Source organism: Numida meleagris, chromosome 1 (assembly GCF_002078875.1).
Source record: "Numida meleagris isolate 19003 breed g44 Domestic line chromosome 1, NumMel1.0, whole genome shotgun sequence".
NCBI classification, from domain to species: Eukaryota; Metazoa; Chordata; class Aves; order Galliformes; family Numididae; genus Numida; species Numida meleagris.
The window spans coordinates 53,762,275-53,776,330 of NC_034409.1; the positions used below are offsets into that span (position 1 = coordinate 53,762,275).

Genomic DNA, 14,056 nt, shown 5'->3' on the forward strand with positions numbered 1-14,056 from the left:
TTTCCCTTTTTCTTTTTTCCCTTTTTCTTTTTTCCCTTTTTCTTTTTTCCCTTTTTCTTTTTCCTTTTTCTTTCTTTTCTTTTTTCCCTCTATCACCTGTTGTTTTAATTTACCGATTTGTGGAATTTTGACTTTTATAGACAAATCCCAAGAAATGTTTGAATACATGAACCTCTTGAGTCCCAAAACTGTGTCAGGTGACACAAAAACTTAGCAAAAGTTTTAATTTCAGAACTACTTGTTTTATTCTACTTTCAATTCCTGAACTGCAACAAGTTTGGGAATGTTGATGTTGTACAAGATGAAACACTGAGAATTTGACTAGAATAACTTTCCTTTTTTGAAATTATGTGCAGAAAGCCATGTAGCTGGATTTAGAACTCCTTAGTATGTCTGTACCTCCACCTGCGCCCAAAGGCAGAAAGAGATGCCTGGGAATATCTGACATTGTGCATGCATGCTACAGGCTATCTGCAAAGCAGATGTAAGGGGCATTAGCCAGTGGCCATTGCCAGGTGAGGAGCATCCCCTCATCTCTACATCCCCCCTGAGGATCCACTATGACAGAGTGGGAGGATGATCTCCACCGCTGACATCCACACTGGGTGTTCCATCTCGCTGCCCCCAGTAATGCTCAGCTGAGGCTGACAGGAGCAGAATCAGATAGCAGCAGATATGGCTGTGTTAGTTCATTACCTGATGGCATAAATAACAAACTCAGGGGAAATCTAAGCACACTTAACAGTGTGAAATTGAGTTTGGTTCCCTCTGGAAGCTACTGCACATTAGAAAGTAATCCAGGGGGATGGCAAGAGGCTTAAGTGAACGCTTTGTTCTTGTTTTCAAACACATGTCAACAATTTTTTGAGATAACTTACATCTCTGTGGAGTATGTCCTTGAGAAAAAGCAGCTAGGTGCCTTGATGCTATCAGCATAGTAAGGGAACAGATTGCTTTCCCTTCCTTGCCCTTCCAAAAATATCAGCCAGGAAGTTTAACTGCATGTTAGTAAGGAGCTGATGGTGCCAACCTCTTTGCTGTTGTTTTCAAGGTTAACTCTAATTGACCTTGCTCTTGCTTCATTTAGTTGCTCTCATCATTTTCTTTTGATTCTCTGACTGTGCCCGTATTGTTAGGATTTCCACATGCTCCTGTGTTGTCTTTTGGTTAAACTGATTCTTGTTCACTTCCTCCCTTTCTGCTTGTGCCTTCTCTTCCTTCTCCCCCTCTCTCCTGCTTTCTTTCTTTCTTCAAGACTCGCTCATTCTCCTACACCTTATTTATTATTTCCCAATTCCATAATTCAGCCCACAGCCCCGACCTGCAGCTCCATGGCCCAGATGCCCACTGTTTTCCCAGCAGCAGGTTATTCCTGCATGGTGGGAGGCAGCTCAGGGACTTTGGCAGGAGCTGCTGCCTTGCCTGGAAGCAGCCCATGGGCTGTATTTCAGCTGTGGGCTGTATTTCAGGCCTTCCTATGGGCAGGTTTGTGCCTGGCACAGCAGTAAGTTGCTGACTTATCTGCACGTGAGCCATAGGAAGACTGGTGTACACAGAAGCAAGGTACAACTTGATGGTGTAGAGCCAGCAGCTCTCCTACCTGTGGCTATGGAGTGACAAAATACTACTTAGCAGCTCTGTCTTGTTTCTGAGAGAAGTGTTGGCTCCTGGTTTTGTTGAAGTTACAGCCCTGCTTGTCTGCTAGGGTAGGAACTGTATGTACGCTGGGTGGATGCCGAGCTGCGTGCTGTGAGAGCTATGCAGAGCCAGATTTGGTATGACGTGCTGAGCCCTCAGGATTTCCACAGGAGTTTCAAGCAGCAGGAGAATGAAGTCCTAACCTACTCAGACTGTGCCCGTAGGAAAATCTCTATTGCTGAAAGTTAATAGCTAGCAAATGTGCATGATGCAAAAGCAGATCATGAGGTTTTCCAGTGAGCAAAGGAATCTGCTGGCTGATTGCACTGCTCCCATTGCAATTATATCCTCAGTGACTGTGCTTGTGGCAACCAATAAATTGGTATAATGAAGCCAGCACTAATTTCACTAAAAAAAAAAAAAGAGGGCTATTTTGACTACATTACTCATCTCCTTGGGAAAAGTTGTGTGATAAGGACAGTTTGGGCCATCTCTTTGGCAACTCCAAAGTCAAAGTTCCTATTAAAGTCAAACTTTGCTATCCCTATTCCAGAGCAGATCCAGGTGCCACTCTGCTGCAGCAGCAGCATCTTCTAGAATGTATCTGCCTCATGTTTTGCTGGAGGGAGATTTCCCCATGACATCAGTGTCTTGGGTTTCCTCTCCTTACTTCCCAAGCCAAGGGCACACAGCCCAGTCTTCACAGCAAGCAGAGACAGTGCCAGCCCAGCACAGCATCCCAAACTCTCTGGACAAGGGAGTTTTATCATCCTGCAGTGTCTCCTGGGCAACATCTTCCACTACCAAACCCCTGGTGAAAAAAATCATGAGGCACTGTAAATACTGCTGTTTGAAAGAGTCCAGTAGGCAAGTGGTCACTGGATACTCTGGCCCTTCCCAGTCCTGTGATGCCCTATAGCACACACCTTCATCCCCTTCTTCAACAGAAGATATTTTCCCATTGCTTCACTTGCTAATGCATTGCAAGTAGCTTGTGTTCTTTAGCAGAGTGAAAACTTGCAGAGGAGGAAACAGCCAGGCAAGAACCTGGCAGTGGGGAGAAACAGTTCCAAGAGCATGCAAGTCCTGCTGGACCCCATCCCAAGGAGATGAGCTAGTGAAATCAGCCTTGTACAGCCTGTATAGCTGGGGCCAGGTTCCCTCCCGTGGCTGAGAGCTGTCACAGCAGGAACCAGCAGCTGGGGCAGTCTGGTGCTAAAACTTCTTGTCTTGAAGCTGGTATTGAAACTGTATTTGTGTCCTACCTCTTGCCAGCTTACGCCAAGGTTCTCCAATAGAACACACCTAATTGCTATGCATATCACCAGACAATCATTTGGAGCCCTTCTGATGGCTGACAGATATCTTGGATGCTCCTCCTAACCAGGACTAGAGCAACACTTAAGTGGACTGCTATTAAAGTGAAGGGATTGCTCTTATGTGTTTTATACAAGGTAGAATACACAGGTTTCTGAGGAGAGAACAGCACAACACATTTTTACCCGGCCTGTATATAAATGTCCCAAAGTTTTTGTATGATCTACCACTGAGGTCATCCTGGGTGGGTAACCATGTATGGCTCTGTGCTGACACTCATTTAGTGTGGTAGGACAAGAGCAAGCCAAATGTGTATGGACATATGTATGAAATAAATATCTGGTCATAACTCATGGATATATTACCTTCTTTTTGGAACAACTGCTGCATAAGCAGAGAGGGCTACTGAAATGCTTACTGGTGTGTGTCTGCTGATTTTGTGCAGTTGCCGGGCACACTGGGATCGGGTGGGAAGTCAGCACAATGCTTTGAGATACATTATCAGCTGTAAATGTGGCAGGAAGTCATTAAAGATTTCTTCTGCTGTTCTCTGGGAAAAGACTACCCCCAGGCTCCAGTAAGCACAAAGAACTTGTACTGCCAGGGCTAAGAACCTGAAAGAAAAATCGTTCTAATAAGGTGATGTGTCAGCAGCTTCAGCAGAGAGCCCTCTGCTCCAGATGACTCCTGTGCCCATGAGTTCAGGAAGGTGAAGGATGACTATAGATTTAGAGGGCAGTGCTAGGGAGCTATTTGTAGCTCTCTTACTCTTGCCAGGATCCTCTGAGTGAGCTTCACTAAGGTTCTGGGGGGCTAAGACAGCTATGGATGTGGAGAGGTCTGAAGCCTATGTCTTTAAAACTTTGTAAATCCATGTAGTTGAAATTAAATGACATCTTATTTTAAAACTAGTTTGGTTCTTCATGAACTTTCAGCTGTATCTCCAGGAGGGAGAATCACAAATGTTGAGCTCTTTTGGACCAGCTGGGAGGAAACAATTTCCTGCCATCTGGAAGTAGTTGGAGACTGGGACAAGAGTGCAAGCAGTGAGTGAGGATGCTGTGGGCAGCTCAAGGTAAGGAGTCCTAGCATTTGTAGGGACTCATTCAAAAGGATGTGATTTAATAGCAATACCAGAGATTCGCTTGACTCATCTCATTTGATGTATGGGGCACTTTTCACTTTTGTTGTTGCAAATTTGACTGTCTTGAAAAACATTCATATTTTACCAGAAATATCCTTCTATCCTTTGTTTTTTTCTAAACCTCACCAACCAGCCTCTGGTCAACAAGATAAAATGCTGTGTCAGCATAGAAGAGGTCTTGGGGAATTAATGTGGAAATCTCATTTCTGGACTGTGACCACAGGTGTCATTAAAAAAAAAAAGTGTCTGTACTCATTCTGTGAAATTATTTAACTGCTGAACAACTTTATGTTCTTGGTAAAAACAATGTCGTCATACTATGGTCAAGGGAAAAGAGCCAGATAGTTACATTCCACAGTGTTCATTTTCTCTCTGGAAAAGATGAGCAGAGGAACAGACCCTTCCTCTTAAAAACAAAACAAAACAAACAAGCAAACAAAAAAACTTTCCAGGTTTGAGTACCTGCAAAGATCCCACCAGTAAGACTTGAAAAGCAGGTCATTTGTTGTATCTGTCTAGCAGCCACCAGTATGCAACTGGCCCTAAGTCTAATAGTTTTAAATGCAGGGAGCAGCAGGGACAGAAAAGTGTATTTTGAAGATTCCATTGAACTTGATCAAGATGTGTAGGAGGATTTTTCCACTGCTTGTTTTCTACATGCTATTTCAATTTAGGACGTTTGCTTCTTAATTGTGGAGCCTTGCTAACAAGCCTGCCAAAGATGATACAATTCTCTATCCTGCTGGACCATTTTCTGGTTATTTTGTAATAAACATACTATGCTTATTACACATATTAGGACAATATCATAAATAAACTGTCTCTCTTTTAACAATCATCATTTATAGTCAGAATTATGGGGAAAAAAACCTGTAAGTATGCTGGGAGCTTTATTTCCATTTCTACTGGATTGTTAGTGCCTAAGCTGGTGTAAATTGGTCAGAAATTCAGTCATTGGACTGAAAAATGCTTTGGGATGGGAGAGAGGCCCTGCAACCTACTTTGTCCTATCTGCTTGGTTGTACCAATGTAGCATGCTACAGAGAATACAGAGAAACACGTCCTCCTTTCTACTTGCACTGTGGATTAATGTACTCATTTAAAAGGTCAGAATAGTCTTCCTTATGTAAAATTCACAGAATGTATCCCACATGTATGTGTTTGATTCTCTTTCCACAGGAAAAGAAACATAACTGAATAACAAAGGCATATTTCTCAGGCAGGATTTCAAGAAGGAAAACCTACCAGGACAACAACAAAGTTGCCTGCACACATAGAAGCGTTTCTCCAGGACTAGTGACACCGTTGTAGAGTCTTGTTCTTGCTGAGGTTTCCACACAGCACTTCAACAATGAATTTCCTCCGGAGACGTCTCTCAGACAGTAGTTTCGTGGCAAATTTGCCCAATGGCTACATGATGGACTTGCAGCGTCCCGACAACTCCACGAGCTCCCCAGTTTCTCCTGCCATGGAGAGAAAGCACCCACAGCCACCGCAGCCCTCGCAGTCTTCCTCTACCAGCACCAGCATCTTCAGCTCCATCTCCAGTGCCATGAAGCAAACCACACAAGCGGCTGCAGGACTGATTGATCACTCAACAAGCTCCACGCCACCTGTGGCTCAGAAACCCAAGATCCTCCTGGTTATTGATGATGCACACACAGACTGGTAAGTCATCATAGTCATCCCTCTGCCTTCAGATCCACCGTGCTTGGGGGATGAGAGGGATCTAGGAGGCACAGGACATCTGCAGAGGAATACATAGAACCTTTCACATCTAGATCATCAGCTAGGTTGGATGACCTTCATAAACAGCAGACTAGGCTTTCCTCAGATCTTGTTTAAAAAATGCTTGTTTGGCACTCACTGGCAAACTCCTTGAGAGGCTCAATATACGAGCACACACAGAGCATTCTTGGCTCAACTGGCTTAGCTGAGCTGGCACATCCAGCATTGGTCCTAGGAGATTGTAGCTGAAGGTGTTTTAATGACATGCTAAGAGAGTTTGGTTTACTATCTGTGCCAGATCTAGAATTGAAAAGGGACTCCTCTCTCTAGCTCTTTCTTTCTCAAGCTTTTCCCTGGGTGCAAATTTATTCATAAATTAACAAAAAATAATGAAGTCCTACTATTACCAATAGTAATTACCAGAGCTCACTGGCTGGTCAAGAGTCCTTCACCTGTTCATCGTAGTGATTATGGGCAAAAGACTCTCAGGCTCACATAAGCCTTAAGTTTGTCTTGCTCCTGCAGATTTTTGTTTACAAACAGTAGTTTGGAAGTATGTTTTCTGTGATATTTGGTAACAGAGGACTCTTTTAAGAGGGTAGGACAGCTGAAGTCTTCTGAAATGTTAGAGGAGAGTCTTACTGCTTGCGGTGTGCTCCCTTTCAAAGTCAGCTGGTTTCGAAAGCTGGTGGAGAGACATACTTCAGGGAAAACCTAGACCATGTGTTAAGGAGATAGATACTGTTTTGTCTGCCAGCTTGTTTCAACACAAGCTGACACAGGAAAGAGGACCAACCTGAAGACTTGGTAGTGAAAGAAGTAGGGTTACCAGGTCTTAGCCAGGGGAGATTATTTTACTGTTCTCTTCACCCCACTCCACTTTTCAGGAAAGTGGTCACCTTTGGTCTTCTTTACTTTCCCAGGAGCAAGAGAACAAGGTGGGACCTGTCTCCCTGGAGGTATCTGCACAAAGCAAAAGTCCCACGCTCTGCTTTTCTCCCTCCCCTTAGAGAAAAGGGGCAGGGACCGAGCACAGCTAGGTCAGAATGCTTCAGCCAGCTTGAATTAGAAGAGGGAAAACAGTGGGATTTTTCTCAAAGGAAAAGCAACTTTTTGACTGAGTGGGAAAGTCCCTGATAAGATGGTAATTGTATCAAAAATTTCACCACATACTGTCTTTTACCACAGTAGCAACACGTTAATTCAGGATAGTGCAGTCTGCCACACCACTCTGGTTCAACCCTGATCTCTCTTTCCTGTGTGCACCTGTAAGCTTCCCAGCAGGGTCACCGACCTCCGCCTCTGCTCAGCCTTTTGCAGTTCCTTTAAGATGCTGCCAGGTGGCAGTCCCCTAACATAGCATCCTCCAGCTGGAGATGGGAGCGCCTGTAATGCACTGCTCAAGCAGCTGGAGTTTAGCCGGCACTGCTTAGTCCAAACAGTGTAATCAGAGAGGAAAGCCCTAGCTCAAAGGCCAATCCAGTTTTTCCTTGAGATTAATGGTGCTGAAGGTAGTCTGGGCAGGGAAGATGATGGGGAGGGGCTGGACTCGGTTGCAGTGTTTTCATGGTTTAATACACATTGCATTCAGTTCCTTGACTTTATATCTCCCAGCTGCTGGACTGTCATGCAGACTTTGAGCTCTGCAAACCGAGCTTGTCCAAGGAGCAGCAGCTGGGAATTATAAAGAGGAGGTATGGCTACCCGTGCTGTCTTCACTCCTTCACTTGTATGTAAGCATTCCCTGCGTCCTCCTGTCTTGGCTATCCCTTTGCTGTCTGTAACTCAGCAGTTTCTACACATGATTTCTACACCTTTTCAATGACATAATCAGCAGGATTGGACCCTCAGCAAGTTTTGCTGATGACACTAAGCTGAGTGGTGCAGTTGACACAACAGAAGGGAGCAATGCCACCCAGAGGGACCTGGACATGCTCGAAAAGTGAGCACATGAGAATTTAATGAAGTTTAACAAGGCCAGATGTCCTAGATATATGTATAAACTGGGAGAAGAACTCATTAAGAGTAGCCCAGTGGAGAAGGACTTGGAGTTCTGATGGACAAAAAGCTGCACATGAGCCAGCAGTGTTCTCTTGCAGCCCAGAAGGCCAAAAGCATCCTGGGCTGCATCAAAAGAAGGGTGGCCGGCAGAGCAAGGAAGGTGATTGTCCCCCTCTGTTCTGCCCTCATGAGGCCTCATCTGGAGTACAGTGTGCAGGTCTGGGGCCCTCAGTGCAGGAGGGATGGAGCTGTTGGAGAGGGTCTAGAGGAGGGCCACAAAGATGACTAGAGAGCTGGAGCACCTCTCCTGAAAACAGATGGAGGGATTTGAGCTTCTTTATCTTGGAGAAGAGAAGGCTCCAGGAAGACTTTGTTGCGGCCTTCCAGTACTTGTGAAAGGAGCTTAAAAGCAGGAGGGGGACTGACTTCTCACACAGACTGATAGTGACATGACAAGGGGGAATGGTTTTAAACTAAAAGAGGGGAGATTCATGTTAGATGTTAGGAAGAATTTTTTTACTCGGAGAGTGTTGAGGTGCTGGAACAGGTTGCCCAAAAAGATTGTGGGTGCCCCTCCCCTGGAGGTGCTCAGGGCCAGGTTGGATGGGAACCTGGGCAGCCTGATCTAGTTGTTGGCAGCCCTGCCCATGGCAGGGGGTTGGAACTAGATGATCTTTAAGGTCCCCTCCAACCTAAGCCATTCTGTGATGATTCTGTGGTGGAGAACCCCATTCATTCTTCCCAGCTCTCTGCCTCTATCCACAGGCTTACAGATATCCAATAGTGCTGCTTGAAAAGGCTCCCTGCTTTCACTCTGTGTCTAAGGTTGTGAGGATGCTGATCAAAATAAGCATGTGTATTCATCACTATCACTTCAATCACTAAGTATTGTGGCATATGCATGGCATGAAAACGAAGAAAATACTACTAACGCTTGTCTACCATGGCTCTCTGTAATATGGGCAAAAACACATGCTTAGCCTAGGGTACTGTGGTCCTTTCTGAAACAGTGCCAGTGCAACCACCCCAGCAGACCACAGGGGTGCTGCTTGCAGTTGATTTTCACCTCTCCAGGAAATTCAGTGAGCCCTTGACAGTAGTGAAGAGCAGTGGCTCTGTGGGTGTTTCTTCTTGGTAAGGTACTTCCGAGTAACGTCAGTCACCTTGGTCTCAGCAAGGGTGTTAGGTTAGCTCAAGCTGACTAACCCGAGGTCAATGGCAGCAGTGTTTACCTTGTGAGAGCATGTCCAAAGAAGTTGGCTATCTGGAGATTCTGGCTTGTCCACTCTGCATCGCGTACAGAAACATTCCAATAATTTCAAGTGTGAACAACAACAACAACCTATTGTTATTCCTGCGCTGGTGACTTGGGTTTTGGAAGAAGCATCATCTTTGCAATGCATTTCACTTCTGCCCACTCTGGTTCTTGCTACTTTTGAAACTTTTGTGTTTAGTTTTCAAGAGAGGGCCCTTTTCTGTTTTGAACTAGTTAACTCACCTAGAAAAGATCACTCCCCAAAAAACTGCTTAAGAGTTACCCTTATCTTAAGAGCAGGGATCTTCTTCCCCCATAGCAAGTCACAGAGTTGACAATAAGGACTAGTTTGCTCACAGACAGGAAGAGTGAGAGACGGTGGAATCTGCCATTTGATTTATCTTCTCTAAATGAAAACACTTTCTCATAATTGGAGACTGCAGCAATATTGCCAAGCCAGACATTAATTTATCATCACTGTTTGTATTACAGCAGAGGCAAAGAGCTGCAATTAATGGATTGGGATGAGGTGTTGCACAAGTGCATGACGAAATGATCTAACAACCTAAATAGGCGTGTGCATGCTGAAGGCACTTTAAAATGACAAATGGCAATCCTTTCTATTTTTAAGGAGCTACTCTGTTTGTGATGGCACAGTATAGTACTCTGCATATCTTGGAGATCTGGAGGAAGTGAAAAGCACCCATGAGAATTCATGGCCCGTCTTCCTCCATAAAATCCTTGCCACTCTTGACATGTAGTGTGCTCTGGTTTACTCCAAAGGCAAAGCACTATAAAAATAATGTGAGCTCCATGGAATATCATCAGCTGCTTTCTGCATTAGCAGCAGTAAAATAAAGATACATGCTTTAAAAGCAAGGGAACTCACCCAGCTTTCTGTTAAAGTGGCAATGTTTGGACAAATTTTCCATTCTTCTCCAAGACTCTGCTCAAGCACATCATAAGGAAGCACACAGCTAATCTGCCATGCGCAGGATATGCACAAGAGGAAAACACTATCAGTGCAGCTCCCTCGTGCTCTTGTCTTTGACAAGCAGACCTCAGAGGCACCACAGAAGTGACAGTACCCATGCACTGACATATTAGAGGAAAACTGTTTCAGAGCTCAGTAATGGTGCACATCTCAACTGGGTGCACTTCTCTACAGAATGAAGCAGCTCCTTATAATCCAGGCAAGCAGTAACTGTGCCTTGGGAGGCTCCTGAAAATGCATCCACAACCCACCCAGAGCAGCTGCCAGGAAAGGGGATCTCAGACATGAATACACACACATGCATGCAAACACACAGCTAAGAGCAGCGAGACCATGAAGGAAGGGGATGGCAGGACTCCATGTAACAGCAGAAAGGCCAGCTCCAGCAGCCTGACCTCAGCCAGGAGGAAAGCATCCCACCTCTGGCAACTTCCTCGCTCAAAGTGCCCTTAAGTAAAATCATGCTCTTGCTCGATTGAATGTCTCAGCAGATCAAGCAGTATTTAGCATTGTGAATTGTAAACCTACCTCCTCTGCGAAAGTGCTCAGCTTTTGAGCCTAATGCTTCATGTTTAAACAGATTATTTGGGAAGCGATCAAGCACAGCTAAGGCTTCCATTAACAACATATGCTAAAAACATTGCTTTTTGGACCAGACAGCATAACAAAGTTGTTCTTGCTGTGTTGGTTATATATCATAGCTGTATTCATGAAATACCTCATGACAATTTTCAAAGCCATTGGCATGCGTTGTCCAAATTTCAGGCTGTTTCAAGTGCTAACAATGGTTATGCTGTCCTGCACGAAAGGCATGTGCCCTATGTGGTGTTGTTTTGTGTGCTAGGATTGCGCCACATTTCACTGAAAACAAGCCACTGAGGATATTTTAATAGATGGAAAGTTGAATTGGTTTTTTTCCCATTTATTTTACAGCCAAATCTGCCTAAACATATTGTCTCCAAAAATTTAAAAATGAAAGAAGAGAAAAACTATGATTAATACTGAACAAAATCCTCTTAATACAACTGAAATGACTCTTTGTAAAATAATAATGTCTCAGCTCAGTTCTAATTATGGGCTGACCTGACAGGATTACTGTTTTTCAGTGTATGAAGGAAATTACCAACACTTTTTTGTTAAAATAAAGCTATTTTTCCTTCCGATAGTATATGATGATATTGAACCTTAAGTACGTCGTTTGTCCAAAAATATAGCTGGTCAAATATAACAGTCTCAGGGTAATTTTTAGTATTTTGGGAATTTCTCAGACCTAATTTTTTGCAAAGAACTGCTTTTCAAAGATATTCCGTGAGTATCTTGAATGCCATGCTTTGAGTAGGCTGATGATGATATGCAAAAGCTCACATTGAGAGGAATATTTCTGTACTTAACTCACTGAAATATAACAGGAAGTTCAGGACTAGCTTTTAAATTTGGACTTCAATGTAATTTATCACTTTTATAACTCACTTATCATTATTGTAACTCAGAGTTTATACTTCAAGCTTGACCTTGGGAATTTCCAGGTTAAATTGCAAAAGTTGTTAGTATTTCCTAGTAAGAAACTCACAATCATCTAATATGGTGGTAACTGCCTATAATTATGAATTTGCCTTTATTACAGAGAGGTAACCTTCTAATGTTTCACAAGATCTGTGCAACTACACAGCTATAACTTTAACAATTTACAAGTGAAATTTATGTTTTCAAAATTCTAGCTAAAGCCTTACATTTGCCTTATTTAATGATGTCTAACCAGGACTGAATGTTTCTAAAATCCACACCAAGCACAACTTGAGGGCAAAGTTCCATTTTAGGGACAGAGGAGGCATGTTTGTGTTAAACCATGTGTATGTATGCATGCTTGGAAGCAGCATGAAGATTTTCAAAATTAGAAATATTCCCTAGCTGACAGGCATAGGGGTGAAAAAGAGGTAAGGCTCTTGGAGGTATTCAATAAATCACATTTATCACATTGCTTTTCAATCTGTTTTAGGTGTATCACCAGCACGTCTGCCTGTATTTTTGTCCTGCATATGCAAAGCAACTTGGGATCTAGTCCTCTTGCATGAAAGGTGATACAGAAATGTAAAGGATTAGTATCATTACAAAAATAGACACAAGGAATATGGAAAACATTCCCCACCAGGTTATAAATATGCTAATGCAAGTCAAATCTGGGACCTTAATTGCTTTACCAGAGATCCTATAAATGCATAGAATTTAACCTCAGAATGTCCTGTCTAGTTCTGTGCATATTTAAAAAATAAAACAACATCCCTCAGATGTGTTTCTCAAGGTTCGTGGGCCAGATTTCTTCTGCTGGAAGCCAGGAGCCTTGTCTCAGAGTTGTGCGAGTTAGCCTACTTCACCAACTCCTAACATTCAGAAAGAGCAGAAAAAGGTTTTCCCTTCCAAGGAGGAACCAGGAAAAAGCATTGCACAATCCCCAACAAAATGATACCACTTGCAAACAGCTCCAAGCCATACTATCTAGATTTAGCAGGGTAAAAATGTGCCAGCAATGTACTATTTGAATTCTGCACAAAATAAAATAGTTGTCTCATGCTGGGCTTGAACACGCCTCCCCAGTCCCAGCTCTTTATCACCAACAGAAATGTGATCATGATGCTGGCCCATTGGAGGGTAGTCTGGGGGGGATCAGACCTACATCAAAGTGTCCTTCCTATCCTGGCGGCTTGAGTACAAAAAGTAATCGTGTTGCACTCACCAGTGCTTCTTCTCTTGGCCAGTCACTTTGATTATCCCCATGCCATGAGCATGAGGTGGCACAGGAAGATGCTGGGGGGCCAGCATTGTGTGGGACTCTGCAGTTGAAGGAATAGAAAGAGTGCCTGAATGGTGCTGGCTGTGATTGTTAAAGTGCTGTTTGTTTACTGGCCCAGATCTCCTCTGAAACCAGGCCTTTGGTTCCATTTGTCAACTCCTAGTCTTGAGAGGAAGGGAGGACGTACAAAAGGAGATGTAAAAAGCCCTTCTCCATTCCTACCCTGAAACTTCCCTTTCTCCCTTTCTGTATGTGTTCAAGCCAAGAAAACACCTCCAGCCATATAGGGTGGGGTCTGGGACCTCACAAAGAATCACAGAATCATAGGGCTTGGAAGGGACTTCTGGGGATCATCTAGACCAACCCCAAAGGACCTCACCATGAGGACTTCCTTTATCCAAAAAAGAACCAGCCCCAGAGCACCATCAGAGTCTGACACAAACCTCTTCAGGAGTGGGCACTGAGGCATTTCTTCCTGTGTGATCCCATAGATAGTAATGTCCTGGGGGTTGTTTTACAGAAACCAGAGGAGGCTGGGCTTGTAGTTGTTCCAAGAAGGTAACAGAGGAGCTCTGTTCCCATCAACTTGCCATCTGACCGCTGGCACTGAGGACATACCTGTAGTGCATCTGGGCTGGCTCTGGGGAAGGCAAGCTAAATTCACCCCATGGAGCCCTCGGGCTGGCTATGGCAGCACTACATCCCAAGCTGGAGCTGAAACTGCTGTGGAGCTCCTGGCAAGGTATCAGTGTATTTAGATGCTACCTTTTGTAGCATCCTTAAACTTCAATGTGCATCTTAGTCCCTTCCTCCCCACCTGTAAAATGGGGATCCCCTTCTATTTGTTCTTGGCTCTGGCCTATTAAACCTGTCATCAAAACTTTGCTGTCCAAGATGTCAAAACATACATCAATCATGCTTATCCATCATCTTCAGCATCCTGAACAACTTCCTAGGATTTATTAGGTACTCCTACCTAATAAATATTAACTACCAACCAGCCCATCCCACACCTGATCAAAGTGTAAAAGTCTCTGGGTTGTAGCAGATGTAGACAAGAGCTTGAGTCGGTTGCAGACCCCAGCACTCACCCCAGTGATTTTTCTCTTCCCTATGCTCTGGGCAGTCAGGACTTAACTGTCTCAGAAGTCCTTCCTGTTTGCAGCTGGGAATTGCTCAACTGGGGAGAAG

General features: G+C 44.0%; 1 protein-coding gene and 1 long non-coding RNA gene across 2 annotated transcripts in view; one reads left to right on the forward strand and one right to left on the reverse strand.

Moving 5' to 3' along the window:
* LOC110393552 overlaps positions 1-14,056 on the reverse strand; it is a 41,851-nt gene that overhangs the window by 25,453 nt on the left and 2,342 nt on the right. The window lies entirely within an intron of this gene.
* Positions 1-14,056, forward strand: part of SYN3 (synapsin III) — a 212,324-nt gene that overhangs the window by 21,913 nt on the left and 176,355 nt on the right. Inside the window, exon 3 of the mRNA XM_021386408.1 lies at positions 5,279-5,767. Coding sequence (XP_021242083.1) covers positions 5,451-5,767 — 317 coding nt within the window. The 5' untranslated portion in view covers positions 5,279-5,450. The remainder of the gene's footprint in view (positions 1-5,278; positions 5,768-14,056) is intronic.